Here is a 9923-nt window from a genome sequence, read left to right on the forward strand (position 1 = left end):
GTGCAGAATGAGGAAAGGAATCTGAGCTCTCCTTGTTTAAACTGACTTTGAGCCATTCCTTCTGTGTTTAGCTCCATTTTCATCTCCACTTGCAAAGGTACTTAGAGCCACCAGTTATTTTGAGGGGTTATGTGCTAGAAATTGGATTGATTCTCTTTTTTCTTGATTGGTGGCTTAGAATTTGTTTTCTTGAGTCTAAGTCCCACTCAACAATCTACATTATAGCTTCCAAAATGTTGTTATTGTTGCTGTCTCTTCTTTAGTTTCCTTTGTCCTTGTAGAGTTCTGCTTTTTAAGGTTATCTGGCCAGGCACGGTGGCTCACGCCTGTAATCCCAGTACTTTGGGAGACTGAGGTGGATGGATCACCTGAAGTCAGGAGTTCGAGACGAGCCTGACCAACATGGTGAATGAAACCTCATCTCTACTAAAAATACAAAAAATTAGCTGGGCATGGTGGCAGGTGCCTGTAATCCCAGCTACTCGGGAGGCTGAGACAGGAGAATTGCTTGAACCCAGGAGGCGGAGGTTGCAGTGAGCCAAGATCGTGCCATTGCACTCCAGCCTGGGCGACAAGAATGAAACTCTATCTCCAAAAAAAAAAAAATTATCTCTGTTCAGGCCCGGCGCAGTGGGTCACACCTATAATCCCAGCACTTTGGGAGTCCGAGGCAGGTGGATCACCTGAGGTCAGGAGTTCAAGATCAGCCTGGCCAACATGGCGAAACCTCATCTCTACTAAAAATACAAAAATTAGCCAGTCATATTGGCATGCATCTGTAGTCCCAGCTACTGGGGAGACTGAGACAGGAGAATCGCTTGAAGCTGGGAGGCAGAGGTTGCAGTGAGCCGAGAGATCACACCACTGCACTCTAGCCTGTCCAGCCGGGGTGACAGAGTGAGACTCTGTCTCAACAACAACAACAAAAAAATTATCTCTGTTCATGTAAAAGTAGTGGGATGTCAAATGGAAGCAGCATCTGATATGCATTTCAATACTGTCTTAAACAGAAAGTCCCAGGCATTTGTCTTCAACAGACATTATTTGACAGGAGAAAGAGGCTGATAGGATTTTCAGTGTATTCCTAGTTATGAAAAGTAAAAGAACTATTTGGTATTGAGGCGATTTCTCTCATCTTCTAGGAATTTCTGTCTCTTCTGAAGGCCCTTCTCAAAGACTTAGAACACCTAAGTCTGTCAGCAAAGCTGTATCTCAGAGTAGAAATGAGATGGGCCTTCCACAACAAACTACGTCACCAGAAAGTGCCGGTCCTCAGAATACTAAAAGTGAACATGTGAAGAAGACTTTGTTTTTGAATATTCCTGAAAGCAGGTATTTCTTTAACATGTTAATAAGAGTTTAACAGTTGCTGATATTAAATGCCATTTCAGATTGTTAAGATGGTAAAAGGTGCCAGACATATATTGTTAATAAGTTTCATAATGACTCTGCAACATATAGGCAGTACTCCCTTTTTATAAATGAGAAAACTAAAGCTTAAGATTTCAGGATACTAAATGGTTACATTTAGATCGATAAATTCTGTGGCACTAAGAAGAAAAGAAACAATATGGTATCCTTTGGTGCTAAACGTACTGCTCAACAGTTCTGAGCTGAGAAGAGCTCTGTGACTTACTAGCTATGCAACTTTGGGGCGAATAATTAATTCTCTTTAGCTTCACTTTCATCATCTACAAAGCAGCAATGCTAATGCCTCCCCAAGGTGGTTGAGAGATAGGCACTTTTTACCTGCCTTTGTAGAAAGTACCTTGAGATTGTTGTCTTGACAGATGGCAGAGCATGTTGAAAGGGGAGTTAATGTGTACTGAACGATTATTATTGGCTAGATATGATTCTAGGTTTTGTTTGTTTTTTGGAGGCTGCGTGTCACTCTGTTACCTAGGCTGGAGTGCAGTGGTACGATCTCGGCTCACTGCAACCTCTGCCTCCCAGGTTCAAGCGATTCTTCTGCCTCAGCCTCCCAAGTAGCTAGGACTACAGGCACGTGCCACCATGCCCAGCTAATTTTTCTATTTTTAGTAGAGACGGGGTTTCACCATGTTAGCCAGGATGGTGTCGATCTCTTGACCTCATGATCCGCCAGCCTTGGCCTCCCAAAGTGCTGGAATTACAGGCATGAGCCACCGCGCCCGGCCTACTTTGTATATCTTGTAGTTTACTATTGTTTGCTAATAAGCTTCATAATTGCATTTGAGTCATATTATAAGTACCCCCCCCCTTTTTTTTTTTTTTTTTTTTTGTTTTTTTGAGACGGAGTCTCGCTCTGTCGCCCAGGCTGGAGTGCAGTGGCCAGATCTCAGCTCACTGCAAGCTCCGCCTCCCGGGTTTACGCCATTCTCCTGCCTCAGCCTCCAGAGTAGCTGGGACTACAGGCGCCCGCCACCTCGCCCGGCTAGTTTTTTGTATTTTTTTTTTTAGTAGAGACGGGGGTTTCACCATGTTAGCCAGGATGGTCTTGATCTCCTGACCTCATGATCCGCCCGTCTCGGCCTCCCAAAGTGCTGGGATTACAGGCTTGAGCCACTGTGTCCGGCCATAAGTACTCTTTAAAAATGTTTTGGATTCCCCAAAACGCCCTCAAAGGGCATCATACAAATAAGCAACTTTGTGCAATAAAGGCAAAGTAAAGCTGGACACTAGAAAAATGGAGAATATCTTTTTTAAAAAGTAACTTGGAAGAAACGGAGATAGATTTTTTTTTTTTTTTTTTTTTTTTTTTTTTTTTTGCAGACAGAGTGTCACTCTGTTGCCGAGGCTGGAGTGCAGTGGCATGATCTCGGCTCACTGCAACCTCCACCTCCCAGGTTCAAGTGATTCTCTTGCCTCAGCCTCCCAAGTAGCTAGGACTACATGCACGTGTCACCACGCTCAGCTAATTTTTTGTTGTAGTTTTAGTAGAGACGGGGTTTCACCATGTTAGCCAGGATGGTCTCAATCTCCTGACCTCATGATCCACCTGCCGCGGCCTCCCAAAGTGCTGGGATTACAGGCATGAGCCAAGGCGCCTGGCCAAGACAGGTCTTTCTAATAAGATACAAGCTAGTAACTTCAGGATTAGAATACCTTGTATTCTAACTCAATTATTGCCTAGCTGGAGTTAGCTACATTTACTTGTTAACAAGCAACAGACTTAAGAACATTGTAACTCCTGTTCTGCTTTTTGAACAATTAGTTCAGATAAAATTATAGAAATAGTATGATTGAAGGCAAGTTTCTTAGCAGGTACCTTTACTCCAGCTCATGGATTAACAAGTAACAAGTAAATGTAGCTAACTCCAGCTAGACAATAATTGAGTTGTTGCTTCTCTCTCCAGAAGTCACCTTCCTTTTGACTTTTCTTTAGTATATAGCTCTGGATTTGGCTGAGATTCAGAGTATTGCTGATAGAGCCACCTGAGCCTGACTGACCACCATGGTAACAGACTTGTGAGCTTTCTGCAGAAGAATGCATTTAGTTTATAAGGCCATCCCACAGTAGCTGTAGTCCAAAACTAATCTATCTGGATCAGGCCTGATCTTGCGCCAGGCTCCATGTTTGATCCATTCCCTAAATTAATTGCCATTATAAAGGATGGACTCAAAACACAAGTGAAACAATAACAATATGTTTAATTATGAGTGTAATGCTGTTTTTTTTTTCTTCTTTAGGAACAGCATAGTGGAAGATGCTCGGTGTCCTGGATTACCAGATTTAATTGAAGAAAACCATGTAAGTACAATTCCAGTGTGATTAGATAGCCCCCAGTATGTCATATGTTTATATCATTATAGAATGTAACTTCATAAACCATCCCCAAAATTTCCATTGGAAATCTAGATCAGTCATATAGAATGGTGGTTCTTGTTTCAATGACATTTGGGTCGTTTAAAACCATAGTGTCATTTTGTATTCTTCAACTCATATCAGGATGAATATGGAACCAGTGAACTGGAGCAGAAATCAGCAAACTTTGGCCCCTATTTTTACAAATCATATTTTATTGCCGTAGCCACATATTTGTTTATGTATTCTATCTGGCTGCTTTTGCAATACAGTGGTAGAGTTGAGTACTTATCACAGAGACCCTGTGGCTCACAAACCTAAAATATTTACTATTTGGTCCTTTACAGAAAATGTTTGCCAGTCCCTGAGCTAGAGTATAGGTACTTGCTGAGAAACTTGCCTTCAATCATACTATTTCTATTTTATCTGAACTAATTGTTGAAGAAGCAGGATAGTAGGATTTATAATGTTCTTAAGCCTGTGTCCAGGATATCATCCTTCTGTTTTTCTTACATTTAATAGCAACAAGACTTTTAAAATTTGTTCCAAGTAATTGATAATTAAATTTAATGCCATTTTTACTTCTAGGATGTAAATAAGACAAACTTGAAGGTGGATTGTTTACCCAGTGAGGGAATGAGTTTGCCTCTTCTTGCTGGTGGAGTAGCAGATGATATTAATACTAACAAAAAAGAAGGAATTTCAGATGTTGTGGAAGGCATGGAACTGAATTCTTTGATTACATCACAGGATGTTTTGATGAGTAGCCCTGAAAAAAATACAGCTTCACAAAATAGCATCTTAGAAGAAGGGGAAACTAAAATTTCTCAGTCAGGTGAGATATTTAAAATAAATTTAAATGAGCCTTTATTAAAGAAATGAACTTGGATTAAGGTATAAATTATCCTATAAGGTCCATTTTACATTAGAGCTAACTATTTAGGAACCTTCACTGTTAGTGAAGACCATGAATTAGAAAAATTCCCTCAAGCTTTTTTTTTTGAGACAAAATCTCACTTTGTCGCCCAGACCTGGAGTGCAGTCGCATGATCTCAGCTCACTGTAACCTCCGCCTCCTAGGTTGAAGCGATTCTCCTGCCTCAGCCTCCCCACGTGCCACTGCACCTGGCTAATTTTTGTATTTTTAGTAGAGACAGAGTTTCACCACATTGGTCAGGCTGGGCTTTTTTTCAGTTCTCCTTCTTTTCAACACATATCCCCAAGTCTTTCTTCAAAATATCCTATTTTTCTTCCCTACTGCCTAGTTCTACCTATATTGTTGTGATGGTTCTGCAATAGGAAATGGCTCCTGTATTTTTGTTATAATGTGTGCCAGTTCCACCTGCTATCTTCATCAGTTACTCTGTAGCTGATCTAACTGGGGCCTATGGTAAAACAAAAGGTTATAACCTTGGCCAGACATTTAATGTCTTCCAGCTGTTCTTCATCAGCATCTTCTGGGTACTTTTAATATTACAAGTATGAGATTTGTTTACAGAAGACTCCTTTTATACCAAAGTTAAGGATAAGAATTTAACCAAGAAATTTAACTACTTTCAAAAAGTATAGCATAAGATGGTCTATATTTTTGTCTTAGCATTTGATATGTGGAACTTTTCATATTTTTCAAGGTTTTGTCCATTTCTAAGACCCTCGAACGTGAGAATATTCTTTAAAAAGTTAATTTTTTTTGTTGTTTTTCAGTACTATTTGATAAAAGTCTCACTACTGAATGCCACCTTCTTGATTCGGTAAGTTTTCCAACTTAATTTGACAAGTCCCTTTATACTCTAGATTTGTTTTATAAAATGAATATTGCTTTTCTATTTGTGTACAAGGCTTAAAATGTATATCTTGTCATTGTTTTGCTCACTCACTATTTTTCACAGAATGAAGAAAAAATTTGGTGTTTATATACTTTAAAATATAATATGTTTTAATATTAAACCCTGAAGATATGTTTCTCTATGTGGTTTTTCTATCAAATTTGCTCTGATAAACTGGATACTTGAATGTCTGAATATATTTCTAGGTGATTCAAGAAAAATATAAGGCAGTTTCTGCCCTTCTGGGGAAATCATGTCTATCCCACCTTCAGTCGTCATTGGTTATTTATGTCCTGCTATTTTAAGTGACTACTTCCCTGCTTTTACTTCTGGTGACCTCTTGCCTCTAAATCTAGTTCAGACAGCCCTTTTGTGAAGCATTCTGTAAAAGCTCTTATCTCTCCCATGTTAATTTATATATAGCTACAGATGCACATAGGCATACAGTGTTTACATTTCATCTCTTATTCAGGGTATAATATGAATGCATTCCAAAAATATAACTTCAGGAATCTAATTCCTTATTAACTGTAAATTCCACATTAAGTAGAGCTGTCCGATTCATACCTTTGATATGGCACAAATTAAAAGTGCTCTCTTTCCTGCTGTTTATATATAGCATTGGTTTCAGCCCCATCCCAGACATTTTTTTGTTTTGTTGTTTGCATACAGTTTCACTCTTGCACCCAGGCTGGAGTGCAATGGTGTGATCTTGGCTCACTGCAACCTCTGCCTCCCGGGTTCAAGCAGTTCTCCTGCCTCAGCCTCCCGAGTAGCTGGGATTACAGGTGCCTGCTACCGTGCCTGGCTAATTTTTGTATTTTTTAGTAGAGATGCGGGGTTTCACCATGTTGGCCAGGCTTGTCTTGAACTCCTGACCTCAGGTGAGCCACCGTGCCTGGCCGATATTTTTATTTCAAAGATCTGGAGTAGGGATTTGTCATTTTTTTCTTCATCAATGATTCTTATGGTTTACACCTCTGGTTTACAGCCTTACCTTGGAATTTTCCAGGACTAACTACTACAGTAGATCAGAAAATGGCCTTGGTTTTATTCTTCTTTAATCTGAGAATGTAAGAAATTCATTCATAAAGCAAATATAGGATCAAACAACCACAGTTTTTGTTAACTTCATGAAACCTGGCAAATACTTAGCTTCCATAAGCCATGAATTCCTTAAAGACCCTTGTGTATCTTGGCTTTCATTATTTTTCAAAGCTGCCTTTTTTGTGGTCAGGCCCTGGGCTGTCCTGTGTCTCAGGAGCAGAATAAAATGTGTTACTGTGACCCGCATACCATTCTTTCTTGGTTTTAGCCTTCTTTAATCATACACTGAGACCTAGAGGATCAGGGCTTTTAGAATAAGGCCAACTTATGTAAACCTGATTTAACCCTGTTCCCAGATCAACTCTGAATGATTGATTCTGAGAATATATGTTGTTATAAGTAAATCCAGAGATTACCAAATCATAATATTTTAATATATTAGTAATGTGATTAAAAGTACATCACAATTATGTTTTCTCATTGACAGATCTTAGTACCTTATCATTTAGTCTGATTTTTTTCACTTCTGTAAATATTAATATTTAGATGTCTATTTTAGACCCAAATTATTGCTTGCCCCAGTAGCATAATTTGAACTTGAAGCAGGGCTTGAGGGAGTAAAAAGATCTCAGCAGGATCACACAGTAGTAAAAGGGCTATTAAGTGCTATTATATGGTTTAGGATTTATGGAATCTGTGTAAGTGGCTTAAGATATGGCCTCAGTTTTATTCATTCTGCATACACTGGTTGAGTCCATTTACATATTATTCACATTTTTATACATATATTCTGAATATACCTTTCCAATTTAAAAATAACTAATATACATTTGAAATAAGATCTGCTGGAAAGTAGCATAATCATTGTTGTTTATAATTTTATTGTTATATAGGGAAAATATTTACATGTTTCTTTTTGTTTGTTTTTGAGATGGGATCTTGCTATGTTGCTCGGGCTGGTCTTGAAGTCCTGGGTTCAAGTGATCCTACCACCTCAGCCTCCCGAGTAGCTGGGACTACAGGTGTGCACCACCGCACCCGGTTTATTTATGTTATTTATTAATTTACTATAGCAATGTTGAAGAATTACTTGGTGAAACTCGTGATGGATACTTTACTGACTTCTCTGGATTTGTTCTCCAGCCAGGTCTACAGTGCAGTAATCCATTTACTCAGCTGGAGAGGAGACATCAGGAGCATGCCAGACACATTTCTTTTGGTGGTAACTTGATTACTTTTTCACCTCTACAAGGAGAATTTTGAATTTAAAAATAAATCCATTTTCCTTCACATTATCAATGCTTATATATTCTTTAGACTATTGAAATTTTGGAGAAAATGTATTTGTGTTCACTTCTATAGTATCATATAATGTTTTAATACTCTGTTTATCAAAGTGTATTTTAGATATACTCTTTCTCAAGGGAAGTGGGGATATTTTGTACATTTTCAACACAGAATAAAAAATATACTGTGCCTTGCCTCTCTTGTTTGAAAGGAATAAGCTTAAGGCTAAGTATACTTAGCGCTTATAAACATTCTTTAGTTTAATTGAAATATTAACCTGTGACAGAAGTATTTGCATCTTTTTACACTTTATTCTTAGTTTGAAATCCTAAATTTGTTGACATTGAACAGCTTTGGGTATTACAGTTTTCCATAGTATTCTGAGTTTCTTTACATGAGCTTTCTGGATTCCGAAGTCAGTTTGACATGCTGCGGTTTCAAACAGTTCAATCATTAGAGGTACCCATTAAGTCCTTGCCTTTTTGTTTTCATTTTCCCATTGGCATGCCCAAGAGACATTGAGGAGATGCTTTTTACTTTTGAAAAAAATCATGTCAATCATATATCAGTCACATGAACATTTAAAAAACTGGTACAAAGAAACCCAAGATTTACAGTTAATACAAAGCAATATGCGACACAACAATATTTTGCTCTCAAAAATAAAGCAGATCAGAATAAGACAATGTCAGTAAATGTGATCTTTAATAAGATGTATCACTGAGTTGTTTAGAAAGCTTTTAGCTGTTCATGGCCCTGGGCCATTAGAAAACCCTAGTTTATGTATATTTCTTTTTCCTACATGGCTTGTTTGAATTACTCAAACAAGGAATGGACTCGAACTGGCTTAACAGTAAGGAAATTTATTATTTCACAAGTTATCAAAGTGATTCCAGGTACTTTATAATCAATAGCTCAGTGATCACATCAAGGTCCAACTTTCTGTTCCTAGTTCATTCTGTTATCCTTGATGTCGGCTTCTCCTCTACGGCTGGGTCTTTTTGGGGTCATAAGATGGCTGCTATTGGCAGTTAGAGTTATGTTCTTCCCTTTGGCCTGATTAGACCAACTAATGCCACATCCCCATCTGCAGATCAGTAAGCCAGCAGGGGATTGACTTAAATGAATCAGAATTCCCTGTTGAATCTGGGATCACACCTGAATAAAACCTTGGCTCTTAGGAAACAAGGAATAGATATTGGGTAGGCAACCATCAGTGTCCCCTACTAGATAACGTGCTTGGCTATTGGAGTCTAGAATTATGAGGTATTAGGAAAATTTTTAGAGACAAAATGAAAGAAAACTGTTTCGGACAGAGCAAGAGTTCTTAATGCAGTGTATTGTCAGAGGAAAAAAAAAGTTCTTTTCTACCAAAATAGAATGGGAATTGCTATTTATTGAGGACCTACTATTTGACAGTCCCTTTGCAAACAATATTTTACTTAATGTTACAGTAACTCTATAAGACCTGTGCATTTGATAGACAAAGGAACCAAGGCTCAGAGGATTTAAGTAATTTTGTGTAAACCAAGTTCTCTCTTTTCTCCAAAGCTATGTTCTTCCATTTATTTAATAAGAGTAGAAGTCAAGACCCAAATGTTGGGGTAAGGAATTTTTTGAAATATGCTATGATATGCTGCCCACATCCCTCTTTAGCAATAGAGGACTTACTCCTTGAGGTGCAGGAAGTGCTGCTGGCAGCAGCCCTCAGCTGACATCCCTTGTGAGGACTGTGCTGTGTCAGCTGAAGAGAGCCATGTTATCTCAGGTCACATTCTTTCCCAGCTGTCCTATAGTCAGTGACTGATTAAAGTGGGGGTATAAAAAGGCCTGGCCCCCTTGCAGCTCTGAAGAATCCCAGCTTCAGAACTCCCATAGGGTAGGCTAAGTTATTGCTCAACTTCTCCCTCAACCCAATCATGTCTTTCCCATCCCCACATGTACTGATTGCAAGTACACTCCCTCACAAGCCTCTTGAG

General features: G+C 38.7%; 1 protein-coding gene across 5 annotated transcripts in view; it reads left to right on the plus strand.

Annotated features, from left to right (window-relative positions):
- DLGAP5 (DLG associated protein 5) overlaps positions 1-8138 on the plus strand; it is a 42020-nt gene extending 33882 nt beyond the window's left edge. For 3 of the 5 annotated variants that reach the window (XM_050798241.1, XM_050798242.1, XM_050798239.1), the window contains exons 15-19: positions 1143-1332; positions 3670-3730; positions 4373-4619; positions 5489-5535; positions 7801-8138. In XM_050798241.1, the coding sequence (XP_050654198.1) occupies positions 1143-1332; positions 3670-3730; positions 4373-4619; positions 5489-5535; positions 7801-7920 (665 nt within the window). In that variant the 3' untranslated portion in view covers positions 7921-8138. Of the gene's footprint in view, positions 1-1142; positions 1333-3669; positions 3731-4372; positions 4620-5488; positions 5536-7588; positions 7680-7800 lie in introns of all 5 variants that reach the window. The other 2 variants (XM_050798243.1, XM_050798240.1) reach the window with 1 other exon arrangement.
- The last annotated feature ends 1785 nt before the right edge of the window (positions 8139-9923 follow it).

This window comes from Macaca thibetana, chromosome 7 (genome assembly GCF_024542745.1).
Source record: "Macaca thibetana thibetana isolate TM-01 chromosome 7, ASM2454274v1, whole genome shotgun sequence".
NCBI lineage: Eukaryota > Metazoa > Chordata > Mammalia > Primates > Cercopithecidae > Macaca > Macaca thibetana.